The sequence below is a fragment of the Hippocampus zosterae genome, chromosome 7, assembly GCF_025434085.1.
Source record: "Hippocampus zosterae strain Florida chromosome 7, ASM2543408v3, whole genome shotgun sequence".
Lineage (NCBI taxonomy): Eukaryota > Metazoa > Chordata > Actinopteri > Syngnathiformes > Syngnathidae > Hippocampus > Hippocampus zosterae.
Window position 1 is genome coordinate 21,594,522 of NC_067457.1, and position 18,603 is coordinate 21,613,124.

General features: G+C 43.9%; 2 protein-coding genes across 3 annotated transcripts; both read left to right on the plus strand.

The window, feature by feature from the left end:
- The first annotated feature begins 1 nt into the window (after position 1).
- skic2 (SKI2 subunit of superkiller complex) lies at positions 2 to 11,733 on the plus strand. Of its 2 annotated transcripts, none has more exons than XM_052071544.1 (29): positions 2 to 157; positions 484 to 602; positions 689 to 810; positions 979 to 1,096; positions 1,231 to 1,345; positions 1,458 to 1,532; positions 1,773 to 1,826; positions 1,983 to 2,146; positions 2,247 to 2,402; positions 2,493 to 2,638; positions 3,271 to 3,417; positions 3,506 to 3,590; positions 3,683 to 3,789; positions 3,885 to 4,031; positions 4,144 to 4,240; positions 4,358 to 4,570; positions 5,192 to 5,302; positions 5,399 to 5,510; positions 5,609 to 5,727; positions 5,900 to 6,031; positions 6,268 to 6,405; positions 6,496 to 6,600; positions 7,352 to 7,487; positions 7,674 to 7,800; positions 7,884 to 8,094; positions 8,175 to 8,285; positions 9,040 to 9,258; positions 9,953 to 10,093; positions 10,854 to 11,733. In XM_052071544.1, exons 1-29 carry the CDS (start codon positions 145 to 147, stop codon positions 11,052 to 11,054), a joined length of 3,741 nt encoding a protein of 1,246 aa, XP_051927504.1. In that variant the 5' UTR covers positions 2 to 144; the 3' UTR covers positions 11,055 to 11,733. The 2 variants fall into 2 exon arrangements, with proteins under 2 accessions (XP_051927504.1, XP_051927505.1); XM_052071545.1 differs by having other exon boundaries at positions 1,986 to 2,146.
- Positions 11,734 to 12,092: 359 nt separating this feature from the next.
- Positions 12,093 to 18,290, plus strand: prrt1 (proline-rich transmembrane protein 1). The gene is made up of 4 exons (XM_052072626.1): positions 12,093 to 12,348; positions 13,702 to 14,033; positions 14,920 to 15,111; positions 16,628 to 18,290. Exons 1-4 carry the CDS (start codon positions 12,333 to 12,335, stop codon positions 16,802 to 16,804), a joined length of 717 nt encoding a protein of 238 aa, XP_051928586.1. The 5' UTR covers positions 12,093 to 12,332; the 3' UTR covers positions 16,805 to 18,290.
- Positions 18,291 to 18,603: the final 313 nt, after the last annotated feature.

An 18,603-nucleotide genomic window follows, 5' to 3' on the forward strand; every position in this document is an offset into this window, starting at 1 on the left:
CACTGATATGTTACTTGTTTTGAAACCAAAGTACTACTTTAGAGATTTTCATATGTGCCTTGGATTTTTAGGCCACTTCCGTTTGCCAAACAAGCTACTTCCGAGGCAAACAAATGCGACAACTCAGCACCATTGATCGAGAATATGGACAGAATAAGTGAGTTCAAAATGTTAGGCAAACGTCTCGCCTGTTCTGTCTAACAACTGAAAGTTGCAGAATAATCGTGCATTGCTATAAATTACCTCACCTTTGTTCCTTGAGAATGCGCAGATATTTTAGACTACCGGCTTCATTTATTGCAGCACCATCGCGTTTTGCTTTAACACAACAAAATTATGAATTAATGTTAGCAATTATGGAGCCTATCGGTGTTTTGCTACAGAAAAAAATGATGCTTGATCGTATTTATGCTGTACCTATCATCTTCTTTCTTGTTGCCTTGTTGTCATAGCATGTCTTTGTTTACTTCTGCCTCTCTGTAGATGTGCCCCCTCCGGGCCCCGGGGACCTTCCTCTGTCCTTGCTGGAGATGGGATGCTCTGGCAGGTTTGAACTCATCACACATCCCTCCCCGGGATTGCCTTTCCCACCGCAAAGCACTGTAGGTATTGGTGGTTGGTCTGATGGGTCATTGCCAACCCAATAGATTTCATGTAATATTGTCATGTAATCTATTTCCCTCATCAGCTCCCCAACGGGCTTCCCCCCACCAGCCTCAGCTTGGAGGCCGAAGTAAAGAAACAGTTTTTACAGGATCCTGGTTGGCTTCCTTTACACGACACAGACTTTGCCTTTCAAAAGTTTCTCAAGTGTGTATGCCAAACGCAAATCATACTTGTGTTGTATGGCTGTATCCACTCCCTGTACTTCCTTGGGCTTTCCGTATTCCGTATATAGATTTGGGAATAAATTATATATGGAATAAAAAGTATATAAGAAGTCACGATATAAAAGCTCTGCTGTGTTGTCTCTTCCAGAGTGACACAAAGAAACGTGAATGTCGAGTCCCTGCTCAACTGCACTTCATCGCCACTAAATTCGGGTCTCTCCGTCATCAGAGATCCAACGACAGGGATGCTGCTGGATTTCACAGAGGTATTCTCACGCCAACCCCACTGTACTACTCTTAATGTTAATACTAGGAAGGAAATGTGACCGATCATTACTCATGCAGGCTATAGTATTAGTGAAGTCCACGTGAGCCGATTATTTGTGTTATTTACGTTTAGGTTTCATTGGAGAACACCGGTCTTTCGTCAAAGAACTCGCTGTCGTTACAACGCAAACCCGGACCTCCTTCCGAGAGCCTTAGAGGAAGCAACACAAACTATCCCTTCCTGCCTGGTGAAATAAATGCATTTGGTTATTTTTTTTTTCTGAATGAAGACACAACCCTCAATATCTGCAAGTGTATTTACCCCCCCCCCCCCCCCCCCAACCCTCAACTTCTCCATAGGTGGTATGGAGGAACTTACTTTAGACCAAATCAAGAATAAGTCAGAGCTGGAGCAGGATATCGACTTTGAGAATGGTGAGTGTTAATGTTGTTTTCTACCAAGTGTCAAAATCCAGTGGAACTTTGAAATTCTAAATATTTAGCATTTGTCAACCCAGAATTTGGCCCCCAGTTTCCAAGAAAACATGCCAGCAAAGTTTCATCCTTTTTCCGTTATATCTCCTGGGAAAATTAACTCTGAACAAATTAAATGATACTGCAATCGCAAAGAAGATGATGGATGTTATTTATGTTTTTTACTTTCTTCCTGAGCAGATTTGCTCCAAGTTCCTCCTGGTTTTAAAGCTGGAATGGACATCGCCAACAGAGGTTGGTGGTCTTGCCTTGTGTATGTCGGTCAATATACAGTTCGATTAATATAATTGTATTGGTTCTGTTTGCAGGACTCACACTAATTCACCGGTCGTTTCTCACAAACGTGCCGTTTCTAGTAACATTTCCTTTTTCAAAATCTGCATGTCGAAGAAGCTCAAGTATCAAAACCAGAGGTCAACCTCATGTCGCTGCTGTCGACCTCTGATGATGTTACCGACCTGGAAGCTGCGGTGGACGCAAAGGAGGAAGGGCAAGGACATAAGGAGGCCAACAAACTTCCACGGACAAACAGCCTTGAAGACCTGGGAATCAAAGTACCGTATTGGCCATTTTCAAAATGTTTATATTCATCTTTAAACTGCCATAAATAGGCTGTTGTCTTTAATGCGCTTGGTTCTATTTCTCTACCATCAGGATGCCATGTCTTCCTCGTCTTCCTTCAGCGAGGAAAAAAAGAGAAACTCAATCCAAAGTGAGAAGCCAGAAGAAACCAAGAAATGGGCCATTCCCATTGACATAAGTTCACCCTGCGAGAATTTTCACAAACGTATTCCTCATCCAGCTTTTAAGGTACTTGCTGTGCTCAGTTTTACGGACATGCCTCCTCTTTTATTTGCTTCTCCGGCAATGGTATTTGTGCACCTTTCTCTGCCCCTCCAGTGGCCGTTCGAGCTCGACGTATTCCAGAAACAAGCCATATTACGACTGGAGGCCCACGACTCAGTGTTTGTAGCGGCGCACACGTCGGCTGGCAAAACCGTCGTGGCCGAATACGCCATTGCTCTCTCGCAGAAACACATGACGAGGTCTGTATTTGCAGATACGTTGAAAATTCTCGTGTCGTTCTGAGAGATCACTTTTCGGATTTGAAAAAGCCACTTTGTTTTTTAAAAGGAAGGGAAATCTAATCGAAGTTGGCAATGTTGTAGAATATGTCGAATGTTCTTATCATGACCACTAGGGGTCACCCTTCGATCGAAAATAATTCAGCGGGCTAATAAACAACACATACTGTATATGAAATATTATAAATGTGACGATAAACATTCCATAGCTATTATGCTATAATTTATTTTGTTTGTTTAAGTATCCTAAATAGGAATGAGTATAATAATTGATCAATTAATCGTTTTGAAATTTGAATTTGTTCAGAGGTCATGTGTACAAATCTGCTCTCCATCCACACCATGACAACTTCAGCGGACCGGCTAAAAACACCGGTGTCGAAACAGATTTTCAAAAAACATACAGAAAGCTCTAAAATGGTTGTCAGTGATGATTTTTACCCCGCCTTCTGCGTTTCAGAAGAAGTGAACTGGAATTGCCTCCAGCTCATCCGTAGTCCTAATGAGAGCAAGTGCTATCTATTAAAAAAAAAAGGATGGATATTTATTCATTCATTGATATTTAATTATGCGTAAATTGTGTTCTACAATAGGACTATTTACACTTCCCCGATCAAGGCTTTGTCCAATCAGAAGTTTAGAGACTTCAAGACCACATTTGGGGATGTGGGTCTCCTCACAGGTGACATCCAGCTCAGTCCTGAGTCTTCATGTCTCATCATGACCACCGAGATCCTCAGGTAGTCTTACATGTTTCTTGTTATCAATAGTTTGCCCCCCCCCCCCCCCCGCCCTCCATAACACTAAGACATTTCTCTTCACTTTCAGGTCAATGCTTTACAACGGTTCAGAAGTCATCAGAGACTTGGAGTGGGTCATATTTGATGAGGTCCACTATATTAATGATGCAGAGGTCAGGAGATTTCCACGACCATTTCCCCAAATTGAAAAAAATATATATCAATTTTTTCACATTTTTTTCCTTTTTTTTCTTGACTTGCACAGAGAGGAGTAGTTTGGGAAGAGGTGCTGATCATGTTGCCTGATCACGTAAGCATCATTCTCCTGAGCGCCACAGTGCCAAACGCTCTGGAGTTCAGCGAGTGGATCGGGTAGGTGCTTCTTGTTTACAGCGGCCACAACGCTTCGTATGAAAAGCACCCTCAAGCTGGATCAATGTCAACATTTCCACCGCGGAACTTTCCAGACGTATTAAGAAGAAGCACATTTATGTGATCAGCACACTGAAGAGGCCCGTACCTTTGGAGCATTATTTGTACACTGGAAACAACACAAAGACTCAGAAAGAAATGTTTCTACTGTTGGATGCTACAGGAAACTTCCTTACCAAAGGGTAAGACAAAAAGACCTTTTGTCTTTTTAACAATAGTCTTCATAGAAGAGCAGAAATGGGACCTCTATATCAGGGAAAGTTATGTCAAGCAAAGCATATTGTGTGTTTTCAGCTACTACGCAGCTGTGGATGCCAAGAAGGAGCGAACTAGCAAATATGCCCAATCTTATGGCACAAAAAGTACATCCCAGCACACCACAGCTAGTCAAGTAATTCTTTCTTTCTCCCCGGAACAGTCACAAAGCTGACCTTCACATGCTCTTGCGGTTCGTTATATTTGTTGTTATTTTTTTCTTCTCACATGAACATCTTTGTCTCCATTTTAGGACCGAGCGGTGTGGCTCACCCTCTTGCACTTCCTGTCCCACCGGCAGCAGACGCCAGTGGTGGCGTTCACGTTCTCGCGCACACGCTGCGACGAGAACGCCCGTTCTCTGGACTCCATGGACTTGACCACCTCCATCGAGAAGGCCGAGATTCACTCGTTCTTCCAAAAGAGCCTGAGTCGTCTCAGAGGGGGAGACAGACAGTTGCCTCAGGTAGCTCAGACGTCCTTTTCGTACAACCTCCGCGCTCCTCTATTTCCCATTGACATGCTAACTCGGGAGAAAAATGGAGCTCTAAACTACCGACTGCTGTCAGGCTGATGAATAAAAAATAACAATCATAATAATAATAATTAAATTATGTAAAGTAAAATTGTAAATAGTACTGCGATTTATCCATTGTGTTCATATTGTATTTAATTGACAGATGTTTGTTGTTTTTTTTTTTTTTCTCTTTCTCCTTTCTTCTTTCTACATACATTCTTGCTGCTGGAGGCTGTAAATTTCCCCATTGTGGGACGAATAAAGGATATCTTATCTTATCTTAAAGGAAATGAATGCCATACTTAGTAACTTAGAATATGCTTTTTTCAAAAAATTATTTGATGAGTTGATTCATTAATTATGTACGGTATATTGTCTTTAATTATTTTTAGAACTTAAGCTAACGCTAAGCTAAACGCTCATTTGTGGCAGTTATTTGAGCTTTTTAACTCATTCAGTCTGAAGAGACGTTTAAAAACGTCTTTGGGAGTGAATGAGTTAAGGGAAAACGTCGTATTAGCTTGAATGCTGTTTCGATAATAACACTTTTTTTTTTTAAATCTTGTTCAGATCGTGCTTATGAGGGACCTGTTAAAAAGAGGAGTAGCCGTCCATCATAGTGGAATTCTCCCCATCCTGAAGGAGGTGATTGAAATGCTTTTCTCAAGAGGTCTCGTAAAGGTGAGGCTTACGCGTCCGACCTTTATTTTTATTTTATTTTTTTTACATTTCCGGCCAAAATGAACCACCTTTCAATCATAAATGCGATTGTTTCAGGTGCTGTTCGCAACCGAGACATTTGCGATGGGAGTAAATATGCCTGCCAGGACTGTGGTTTTCGACAGCATTCGAAAACATGACGGAACCGGCTTCAGGAATCTGCTGCCTGGTGTGCTGCTGAGCCCACTGCTGATGAAAAGCGCTTCATCTCAGTACACAAATTGAGGTGTTGACGTTTTTTGTTTTTTTTTTTAAATGCCTTTTTAGGTGAATACATTCAGATGGCGGGCAGAGCAGGCAGGAGGGGTCTTGATGCCACAGGCACGGTCATCATTCTCTGCAAAGCCGGTGTTCACGAGATGTCCGAGCTGCATGTCATGATGCTGGTGAGGCTCTCGGTTTCGTATGCGACAGCGTCCCGGTTCAGTTGAAATAGAACGAGGTTATCCACGCATCATGTCGAGCTGTTGGAACCAAGATTGACCATAAAATGAATCCGACAAGAGATTTTGAAAGACTTCCTTTTTTTTTTTTCGATGTCACATCTCTGCCTTCTAGGGCAAGCCCACCACGCTTCACTCGCAATTCAGACTGACTTACACCATGATCCTCAACCTGCTGAGAGTCGAGGCTCTCCACGTGACGGACATGATGAGGAGAAGCTTCTCTGAAAGCCACCGAGACACTCAGGTCGGAGCACAACAAAATCAGACGCGACCCCCAAGTGCTGCAAGTTTGCAAAATATGACAAACATATCATTTTTTTTGAAGAAATGTTCATTCTACATTGTAACTAAGTTGGAGCACAAAGATTTTGCAAGCCTACTTTAGTGGGTGGTGTGGGATGTAGGTGATTCTGTTTGCCCGGGCGTGAGCTGTGGCTCACAGCAGCTGCTGTCTTGATCATTCTGTCTGTACTCCGCTAGGCGCATGAAAAGAGAATCACCCAACTAAAGAACACGTTGTCCACTCTGCCTCTTGCGGGCAGTGAGGGCCAGCTCTCTGATTTGTTGCCGTACTACCACACAGTGACAGAGCTGCAAACCACGAGAGACATCCTCCAGGTGCTACAAACACACCCACAAGACACACAACGCACCTTTTCATCGCTGCTAATGTAGCATCCAGCTCTTACTTGCTGTCTTTGGCTCCAGCGTGCTATTCTGGAGTCGGTCAATGGGCTGAAGGCTTTGTCTGCAGGCCGAGTCGTGGTGGTGAACAACAAGCAGCATCTCAACGCCCTGGGAGTTATCCTGCAGGTCGGTTTTTGGATGGTTCACAAAATACCGTATTTAGGTGTGCAGCTCATGACCGTATTTTCCGAAACTAAAAGGCACACCTAAGAGCCTTCCATTTTCTTAAAAGCTCACAGCGCGCCTTAAGATCCGATGGCGCCTCGTGTATGGTGATTACAGTAACAGTTCGACCCCGAAATGGCTCCTTGCTCCAGACATGCTGACAACGCAGAGTTCAAACTTGAGGCGATCGGTTACGCAGTTGAAGACGGAAATGGAGCAGCGGCAAGAGAGTTCAACGTTAACGAGTCCATGTTATAACTTGCTGTTGGTTAAGTGAACGGTGTCGCTGCTTTAGTAAATGCGTTTTACTGACATCTGATCTTTCTGTTGGCGTTTCCTTGAGTGCAGCACCATCTAGTGGATACATTGTAGATTGCGTGTTATAAAGCGGTGCGCCCAATGTATGAAGAAAAAGACAAAATAGGCCATTCTTTGAAGATAATCCACTGCACCTTTTAGTGTGGAAAATCCAGTGGTTTCAAGGTACAACTCACCCAGCATCCACACAATTATCAGACCTTCCCAATTTTCAACGCTCTGCTGAGTGTCCCAGCATGCACTAGGCTTAGAGGATGGATACAACCTGGGTTTGGGCCGCAGACTGTAATTCACACCTACAAACACTCGAGTGTTGATATGTCACGGCCGCGGTGAGCAAAACGGACACGGTACTTCTGCAAGTGTGTCCTCCATGTGCGGTTCCTCTCTCCAGGTGTCCGGTGACTCTGTGAATCGCACCTTCACAGCGCTCATCATGTGCGACAAAGGGAACGAGGAAGGAGAGGGAAACGGCGGTGACAGCCGAGCTCTTCCTCACCTCTACAACGCTGCGCTCTTTATCCCCGAAGGTTGGTCGGTTGGATTTGGTTTGTGGGGACCAGCAGAGGGTGCTGCTCTTCTGTCTTGTCAATATCTTGTTAAAATGAAACCGTCGTCGAGGAGAGATTCCGTTTGGGAGTTGATTTGAATGTGATGGATAATATAAGTTTGGCTGCAGTTAAGTCCCAATTGATAAATAGAAAGTTTTTGTCCAGGTCCATGCAGCCACACGGTGCAGAAGCTGAAGCTACAGGACATCACCGGCATCACAATGAAGACCCTCAAAATCATCCCGGACAGGATAATCGACAACTATCATAAGAGACAACAGCCCCGATTTAGGTTTGTCGACCGACTGCCTATTCGTGAATCTGAATGTTTGCCTCAGTACAGTGGACGAAACCCGACCCCGTCTCACCCACCAGGACCGAACCACCCGGTCAAGCCATTTCCACGGCCACCCAAGAGCTCCTGCGCTTGGCCGAAGCCAACGCAGGCGGCATCGCCACCCTCGACGCAGTCAACGACCTCCAGTTGAAGAGCGTGGACGTCGTCGAGGCCTCCATGCGTCTCCGTGTGCTGCAGGACAGCCTCAGAGAATTCAATTGCATCCACTCGCCCACTTTCACGGAGCAGGTGTGACCTTCTGCGTGGCTTTTTGGCCATTTGGATGGTCCGTACAGAAACAAAGTCATCATTGTGTGTGTATGTTTCAGTTTGCTAAAGTGAAGGAGAGGATGAGTGTACAAGAGGAGCTGGACAAACTGCTTTTCCTGGTTTCAGATCAGTCGTTATCTCTGCTGCCCGAGTACCATCAGAGGATCAAGGTTTGGTTATTTGACATAGTTGCAGTGATACCTACCACGGTTCTATATTATATTATATTATATTCATTCATTCATTCATTCATTCATCTTCCGAGCCGCTTGATCCTCACTAGGGTCGCGGGGGCTGCTGGAGCCTATCCCAGCTGTCTCCGGGCAGTAGGCGGGGGACACCCTGAATCGGTTGCCAGCCAATCACAGTTATATTATATTATATTATATTATATTATATTATATTATATTATATTATATTATATTATATTATATTATATTATATTATATTATATTAGGCGGCCCAGTAGTCCAGTGGTTAGCACGTCGGCTTCACAGTGCAGAGGTACCGGGTTCGATTGCAGCACCGGCCTCCCTGTGTGGAGTTTGCATGTTCTCCCCGGGCCTGCGTGGGTTTTCTCCGGGTGCTCCGGTTTCCTCCCACATTCCAAAAAACATGCATGGCAGGCTGATTGAACACTCTAAATTGTCCCTAGGTGTGAGTGTGAGTGCAAATGGTTGTTCGTTTCTGTGTGCCCTGCGATTGGCTGGCAACCGATTCAGGGTGTCCCCCGCCTACTGCCCGGAGACAGCTGGGATGGGCTCCAGCACCCCCCGCGACCCTAGTGAGGATCAAGCGGCTCGGAAGATGAATGAATGATTATATTATATTATATTATATTATATATATTTTTGTGTGTGTCTTTAATGAAGCGGCATTTGCACAGTCATGAGCTCGCGGTATCTTCCCATCGGTGCATCTCAGGTGCTGCAGTCGCTCCAGTACGTGGACAGCGGCGGCGCCGTTCAGCTCAAAGGCCGCGTGGCCTGTCAGATCAGCAGCCACGAGCTGCTGCTCACCGAGCTGCTCTTTGAGAACGCGCTGAGCCCGCTGGCGCCTGAGGAGAGCGCCGCCCTGCTGTCCTGTTTGGTCTTCGCGCAGAACACCCAAGTGGAGCCGCACATCACCAACACTTTACAGGAGGTGAGGTTGCAAAAGCGATCACGTCGACCCTCCGCTTTGTATGACTCGCCCATTTATATAATTCATTGTGTCAGAAAAGGCCTTGCTGGCCCTAACTGCTCACCACCGGACAAACTGCAGGCTGCGCATGTGGGGCTATGATTCAAAACATCATGCTTCACTTGTTTTCCTTTAATTCACTCATGTTTTGTTAAAAAAAAAAAATACACCTTTTCCGCTTCCACATCTTTGGACCTTAACCTGGGACATGATAGTGCTTTATAGGGTCTTAAATTAGTCATGACCCCCTCTCCGGATGTAGTTGTCACGCTCAGGTAAGCAGCGTAACTCGTTCGGGGAAAAAAAAAAGGCAAAGTCATTCTAACAGCGGGAAGAGGTGAGTCATGTACACTCACCCAACCAACAGGAGATCCACTCGCATTATTTATTGATCCAATGAAAGATTTATATCAAGCTGAATCTGACTTTACAAACGATCGAGGAGTATGTTTGTTCATGTGGTTGTAATTCCCTTTCGAACTGTGTTGTGCGATACGGAATATTAATATTTTGACATCACCCGCTATACGTGAGTTTTCATTTTGAAACGACATCACTTCAATTGCTACTATACCGAGAGAAGTGCGCAGTGAGTGTTTCCCTTACCTCGTTATCTTTTTTTTTTTTTTTGCTCTAATTTGTCTTTTCTATGCAGGGTATCAATCGCGTGTTGTCAGTTGCTCAGCGCATCGGAGAATTACAAAGGGATTGCGGTTTACCACAAACAGCCGAAGAATTTGTGGGCCAGTTTAAGTTTGGCCTGACAGAGGTGGTGTATTGCTGGGCCAGAGGCATGGTGAGTTTTTCTGTTCTATTTTTATTAGTGACTTTTGACGGGAAGGAAGCAGCGAACATGCTACTTCACACGTTATGCAAGGATTTCAGTAAGGAAGGAGCTGGGAGCCAATCAATAACACTCCCAATTGAATTAATGAGTTTGATGTTTTGTATGGCGGTCCAGTGGTTTGCGTGTCGACCTCACAGCGCGCAGGTTCAATTTCAGCTCCGGCCTCCCTGAGTGGAGTTGGCATGGAATGGATTTATTGGTCTTGTATTGATGTTGTAAATAGTCGCAAATGTAATTTCCTCACAAACTGAATGGTGAGAGAACGCCGTTGGCCAGCTACTACAGAAATGGATCATTTGAGGACAATAAAAGAAAAATTCATTTCAGCATGTGTCATTAGAACAGTCTGCTTCAATGCTTACTAATATGGAGCCATCCTGGCGCATGCAGAGGCAGACTTGGTTACCATGACGACCGGTGACTACGCCGGGTAACCAACTTCGCCTATATTTAGCATCAATTTCCACCCCGTTGGTAACTATTTAAACAAAAACGCCTTTTTGCGGGGGTGTTATCGGAGACTATGAGGAGGAGATTTTCACTCCGATGCAACAAGATTGCATTTGAATGTCACTTTTGCAAAAGCCACCACTGGTTAAGAATCGTGTTGTTCGTTTCAATGTTGATGTTGTTATTTTCTCTGTCTCACCTTCCCCTTCCATTCCTCACGCACAATTCTCTCCACCCATCCATTTCTCAATCAACATAGCCGTTCGCAGAGATCGCGCAACTGACGGACGTCCAGGAGGGCACGGTGGTGCGTTGCATCCAGCGTCTGGACGAGGTTCTGAAAGAGTTGCGCCAGGCCGCCCGCATCGTGGGAGACTCGGTGCTCGGGAGCAAGATGGAGAAGGCCTCCCTCGCCATCCGGAGGGACATCGTCTTTACTGCCTCTCTCTACACCCACTGAGACATGGGTGATGGATGTGTGCTTAAAAAAAAGTTTACATCAAAGCATGCAGTTCATGTCAGCTTAAGTCGAGACCACCGCACGCATTTTTAACCAATTTTAAAAATGTGTGACATCCCAAACATGAGGAGGGAAAAAATAATGGAATCGCCTGTCAATGGATGAAATGTACTCTAAATGACCGGCATGGCACCACGCACACCGAGCGATATCTCCATTGACAATCGCGAATCTCTTTCCCAAAACCAGATGTCTGTCATCGCACCCAGAATGACCTGTGATAGTCAGCATGGTGCCACAGGGCCGCCAGGAATGACAAAGGAAAGGAAATAATAGTACAGGAAAAAGCTATTTAATGCCACTCCTAGTTGAAGTTTGCTGTCAAACGGCATAACTTTGCCTTTTGCTGTCAAACTAAACATCAAACGAAGAGCAATTAGTCACCGTGTACCAACGGCATAACTTTGCCTTCAAAAACAAACAAACTTTGGGCCGGATCACACTCAACATTCACATCTATTGACAGCTTGAGTCTTTAATTCACCTAAAATCGATGTTTTGGGAATGTCGGCGGAAACCACCAACCGCAACTGTGCTGCAAATTTACATTTATTTTTGCCTTTGTACATGTTCTCTTTGTAAATGCTTGAACCGTATTAAAACGTACTATGTTGTTAAATGTGTGTATTTTTGTTGTTTTAAAAAAAACAACATACAAGCCCTGAAAATCATTTGAGAAGATCGAGGGAGGAGGGATCGGACAGCTCATTCAAATCCAGCCCTTTTATTGAGTTCTAATGGGATGTTCTAAGGGCCACTGTCTTGCATGTTTTCCAAGTCTCCCTGTTGCAACACACCTGATTTAAATGAACAGGTTCAATGTCAGGCTTCCGTGGAACTTGCTGATGATCTGATCACCCCCCCCCCCCCCCTCGCTTCAGAGCTGAATGTCCCTTTAAGACAACCATTTCTGGGTGGCTGATTGATTTCATATCCACCGACGTGTTCGCGGAGAAATCTTTTTTTTTTTGGCACACACACACACACGCACGCACACACACACACACACGCGCGAGAGCAGCAGATATGCCCTCCTGTTCCAGGAGAGATAGAGATCAGATTCTCCGTGCTCTTGAAGATGAAAGCATCTTGAGAATGGCCCGCACGCCTTTGGAGTAGAAGTCAGCAACCGTTGCGCATCTTTGGAAGGGATTTTCCCCACCTTTTTTTCTGGATTGGTGACAACAACATCCTGTAAGAGGAGGAGAAGAGAGAGGCATGTCGGAAAAACACGGTAAAATCAATGGTGTATTTTAGTGGGGGGGGGGGGGGGGGGGGGGGGGTTGCGCATCGTGTTTGTGTGCTCGGAAACTATCGTGTTTCATTTTTTTAAAAAAATTAAAAGCCTCATTTGTCACCATCTCCACCCGATGTGCGCATTTGGAGCCTACACGCGTTGCGTGGGTGCAGCCAACGGAGAAACATCACGGCCTGAAACGATAACAGTACTCTTCTTCCATTCCAGCACCAAAAATCCGTTTGTAATTTCACATGTTGTCTTTTTTTTGGGGGGTGGGGGTGTTGTTAATTCAATCAGATCATTAGCCTTAACAAGTAGCATCCTTGTGACGTTACGTGGGCGTCCAAGCTGCCATAATGATGCTGTGATGATTGTGTGAATTGTAGATTCAATAAAGAATCACGTCACGGCTGGAAATCAAATGCGTGGCCACTTCGTTAACGGTTCACCTCCAGACGCCACAATATTGCAGCTGTTGTTGTTGTTGTTGTTGTTTTTTTTTTTTTGTAATTCAAGCACACTTTCAATATATCTCTGATTTTAAAAAAACACTTCAATTTCCACTCATTGTCCAACCGTCCTTTGATGACGTCCGGAATGCCACACGTAACTGAGAATAGCAATTTTTATTTTTCATTTTAAAATTTTTGAATCATCAAGACGAATCAATTATTACTCTTCAGGGGTGTCGCATTCGTCGACCTGAACATTATTAGCCACAACGAAACGGCTAATAATGAAGAATGTCACCTAAAGTGGGTAAGCAGGGATCCTTGTGCCATCTAGTGGAAGAATGATTTTCTGGAAGTTGATCATTTTCGAATTATTTGTAAATACACTACAGTACATTAAGTAGTCGAGTAGTTACATCCACGTATGAATGTTGGCAATTTCAGTCAAATCTAATGAATTCAGTACAATTGCCAAACCTTTAGATTATTTTTTAATTTTCATTTGTATTTTTTATTTCTATTTCTATTTTATTAATGTTTTTGTTGTTGCATAACACAGACCCGAACGCATAACTGCTGGGACAATGAGTACACTTGATTGAGTTTCTCAATATTTTCTCTCTTGAACTCAACAAATGTTGAAGCTAAGCATTGTGGGTAGGTGACCTGGATGAGTCATGAAGCTTGACATGAAATCTTAGGACTTTTATCAAATATCACTTTTGATTTTTTTTTTGTAATGACGTTAAGAGAAATGGTCACTTTTACACTTTTTTTAAATGAAAGGAGAAGTGGTCCCCCTCTTCCACGTGTGCCCAGTTCTCATCCCATGCCTCCATCTTCTTCACCCTCTACTCAGTTCACCTTCCTCCCTCTTTTGTCCGGCCACTTCCAGGCCTCGACGACTCCACCCGTCAGACGATGCAACCCCCACCGTACATCCCGGGCCCGCAGGACCCAAACGTAACACAGCACCCTAACATGCCACCAGGCGCCCAGCCCAGCTATCCCCCGCCGCCTCCGCCCCCGGGCTCAGAGGGATACCTCCAAGAGACTCAGTTCCACTGTAACACAATGGGACCCCCAGGGGCCCCACAAGGCTACACAGTCCAGACTCAGGGCCCCGGAGGAACAATGCCTCATCCTCCAGTGGGATATCTCCATCCTGGGTACCCTCTGCAGCTGCAGCCGTGCACTGCTTATGTTCCTGTCTACCCCATGGCCTCGGTGAGTCATATTTACAGAGTCTCGCCCGTGTGTGTGTGTGTGTGTGTGTGTGTGTGCATATATACTGTATATAATGTGTTAAAGCAAAGGATGTTAGCTGTGCCGGGCAGCATGGTAGTCTCGTAGTTAGCATGTCTGCCTCACAGTCGAGATGTTTCGGGTTCAAATGTCATTTTGGGGTACTTCAAATTCCCAAAACCTGCTCATTGGATTAACTGAAGACTCTATTTAAATGTGAATGCTTGTTTCAAATATGCCTTTCTGTATTTTGCGATTGGCTGCCGACCAGTCGAGGGTGTCCCCTGCCACCTGCTCTAAGTCAACTGGAAAAGGCTCCAGTTTGTCCATGACCCTCCGGAATGGAATGACGCAGTGACGTAGTCTCAGAGAATTGGTTTTATTGAAAAAATAAAATCAGAATTAGAAGATGTCAAAATTCTGAATATTTGAGGTTGTACGGTGCAGTTGAATCAATTGATTTAGTTGGTTAGTTAATTGGGAGCCTCCCAACATAATGTATTGTACCATCTATGTCCATCTCTTAATATAATCTGTTCGTGGTTGTAAATTTTTATTCGCTTGAAATACAATTTTAAAAAATGAATGAATAACCTCATTTCCACAGGCGTATATTCCCTTTCATATCTTGCAGGAAATTATAATTGCATTTAAGAAGTTATGAAAGCAGCAATAAAGAACTGAGCCAACACAGAGTGCTGACTGCAAATAAGATTTGGCAAGAAAATAATTTCATGTTGCAATATTGCAGAATTACGTCCACAACAATGCAAGTCTAACCACAAAATTTTAGATTAAAAAAAACATTGAAGGCACAAGAATTATAAACCACATGAAAATTGAGGACATTTTCCAATTTCCATTATAGGGTCAGCCCTACATGCCTGCGACAGGAGGTCACCCGGCAATGCCACCGGGTCAGATTCACCCCATGCAAATGCCGCCCAACATCACCTTAATGGACCGGCGGCCGCCGCACGACTACCTACCCATCGCCGTGCTCACCACGGTCTGCTGCTTCTGGCCCACTGGCATCATCGCCATCATCAAAGCGGTACAGGTGAGTGCGGAGGATTTGACAGCCCAGGTAGCACACACATGATCCGATGTTTTAAAAAAAAAGTCTACACATGTACAATAAACTCCTCTACAACGACACCTACATGGGCGAAAATACCCCCTACTGTGAAAAAAATTAATGTATGAAAGCCATTCCCACTTTGCTGCTCCCCCTACATCGAAAAGACCCCCTGTTCCGCTATACAAAAACTTTTTCTCTGCTCTTGCCTCGCAACGAGATTCACTACAACGAAAAAAAGCCTTCCACAAAAGTCTAATTCAACCTCGGCATACCACAGCGACCTCTACTGCTTCATTCGTAAACGGCAACAGTAACCACCACACTGGTTTACACATGCGCAGTAGTACAGGAAGTATTTGTTTCAGACGCAGCACGAATGTTGCATTGCTAAAATGGCGGCAAAATGGAGCTTTGCATACCAAGGAGTTACGAAAATAAAAGCTTTAATGTTTGAAAACAGGATAAAGGTAATTAAAAATGAAAGATGGAGGAAGCAAAATAAAATACATTATGCAAGAAATTGATGTAAGTGAAAGTAAATGCTGATTGTAAATGTCACTATTTCTTTCGCTTTTTTTCTACACTGGCTATATGAAATGTCAAATAAATGTATGCTCATACTTATGCACTACTGGAATAAAAATAAAAAGTACACACAGTTTTTTTGTTCGTGTTTACGTCTGAGATAAAATTTGCTACAGTGAAAAGTCCCCTGTTATGAAAAATTTCTCAGTGCAAACATGATTTCGTTGTAGAGGAGTTTCACTGTATATCTAAATATATCACCATTTGCCTATTTTGCAGCAGATTGTACAGGCCCGCCTGCACCCAACAGATACATTACATAACGACGCCATTTAGGGAGCAACTGGAGGGGATTTTTTTTTTAAATCTCCAGTGACCCTGCTCACTCAGCTCAGTTTGAGTTGAGTTGAGCTGACAAGGCCTGGGCCTGACTTTGGTGTGTAGATGCAGTGCCACGTGGCCTCTTTCTTTCTCCACGCTCTGTGACATAGATCCATTTCTGTTTGCCCTGCACCCCACTCGTGCGTCTTCTCGTTACATAATATTCAAATGTCCCCTCCAATGGAAAGCCGGTTGATAATTTGCGTGATAGCTTTTGACTATCAGCTTAAGGTCCATGGATGAGTACGCTCTTTGTCATCACCACTAAGACTACCTCGTAATGTTATTTTTCCATCACTAATCCCAATTTTGGCCTGTATGCAGTAAAACATTCCAACAATCCTTTCATTGAAGTGTTATCTATGATATTTGAATTGAATCTTAATCATAATGAACACTTTTGCATCCTAGTACACAATGTACATGACAGACCTGACGACTTCTAAACCGCGAGGCTTTAATCGTGTGCCACAGTAATTTTATTGCCACCCCATCGATGAGTCACTGCGTCACCCTGGCTAAAAATTTTGGCCGTCGACTCCATCAAAGGTATCAAAGAACCGCTCTTAACGGCCCCTTCTCCATTTAGGTGCGTACGGCCATTGCCAGAGGGGACATGGTGACGGCGGAGATCGCCTCGCGTGAGGCCCGCAACTTCTCCTTCATCAGCCTGGCCGTCGGCATCGCCTCCATTGTGCTGTGTACCATCCTCACCGTGGTGGTCATCATTGCCTCGCAGCATCACGACGACGACTGGGAGCCGTAACGAGGCCTGGGGGAAAGGGGAGGGGGGAGCGGAGTGAAACATCGGCTTAGATAATTACTTGGAAACAGGAGCACTGATAATATGCACTGCTACCGCTTGCAGCCAGACTAGGCCGGTCTCACACATACACACACACACACACAAATATGCGACGAAACATGCTGCTAGCAAATATTCTCATTGACAGCCAAGACGAGCAACTCGGCCGGATGTCCGAATGCCAAATACAAAATGTTATCCAGCTATTAGTGCAATTATTTTGTGTCATGGAAGCAGTGATGCAATGATCGAATCACAAATACGTACAAGTATTACACCAAGTAGAGCGTCTATATTTACCGTATATGATTGTTCTTGGGAGGTTGGGTAACCGTGCCATGTTAAAACGGTGTGCTGCTATTGTTTTATTGATAATGCACTTGTGTAAGAGACTAAAATTCAACTGTCGAGGGGGAAAGGATCAATACACAATTTAACACACCAAATGCAGGCTAGTTGACGAAGCGGCAACATGGCCGAACAGGACTATTTATTTGGGGGGTGATTTGTATTAGCTATCAAAACCAACGCTATATAATAGATATCAGTTTGTGGATTTCTTAAAAAAAACATATTTAATGATTTGTCATGTGCCAGGTATTAACTTTGTGATCAAATTGGCTTCACTTTAACACCTTACCGTATTATTCTGACTCCGAGGTGATGACGCAGCTTCTTACGGCCGTAGTTCAAGTATAGTGCATGACAATTAATGCTTTTGTTGTGAAGCAATTTTAAAATTTCCCAAAGCATCTTTCTCAGTGGCTCATTCGGTGAAGACGAGAACATAAGATTTTGATGGGGTTTTTTGGGTTGGTTTTTTTTTTTTTTTAGAAACGTATTGGCCTATATTGTGTGGCGCCTAGACACTACGTGTGAATTGGTAGCAATTAGGAGACAATATTAGCTTGCATGCCATTCTCAGTTTGTTTCTTAAATATAGAGCCTTGATGTGCACATGTCAGCGACAATATACAGTATACCTCTGCAGTTATCCTGTGCGGTGAGGTGGGATTTCCTTCAGTTTGAGTGTGCTTGTGATATGTTGCAGCAGTCGTGAGATCAACAGTGCGGGATGAAAACGAATGTTCATGATAGAAGAGAGAGACAAAAATATTAAAATGCCTAAACTTCATAGCATTTTTTTTTGTCCATCTTCACTGGACTTAAAGTTCTGGTATGTTTTTTTTTTCTTGTTTGTTTTAACTTTCACATATCTCTTCTACTTCCCCATTCCTCCTTTTCCTCATTTGAACGACACTGGTTCCATTATTTAAGTAATTATACATGGACATTATTGTTTAAATAACTGTACAGTGGTGCCTTGAGATACAAGAGACCCGATTGAGGAGTGCTTGATACCACTAGACATCTGCCCCAAAATTTTGCTGCAGCAAATAGAATTAGGAAACCGTTCTTTCAAAGAGGAGCCTTAAAACTTTTTTTTTTAATTCAAATTAACCACACAGTGTCACCTTTCAGTCTGTTAGCATAATGCTAATGTGAACACACAAGGTGAAACTCCACACACGAGCCACCGGATATTATATTATATTATCTTCTGCGAGGAACAATTAATATTACTGGTGAGGATTTGTGAGGTCTCCTCTTTATCCATATATGTCCGTATGTCTCAATTATCTTGCCACCGTTTGGCCAAGGAGCACCCACGAGAAAGGGCAGCATAATGTTCTGCTGAATGTGACAAAAACAGTTTCTGTTCTCTTTTTGGGGGTGTGAGGGGATACATTTCCATTTCT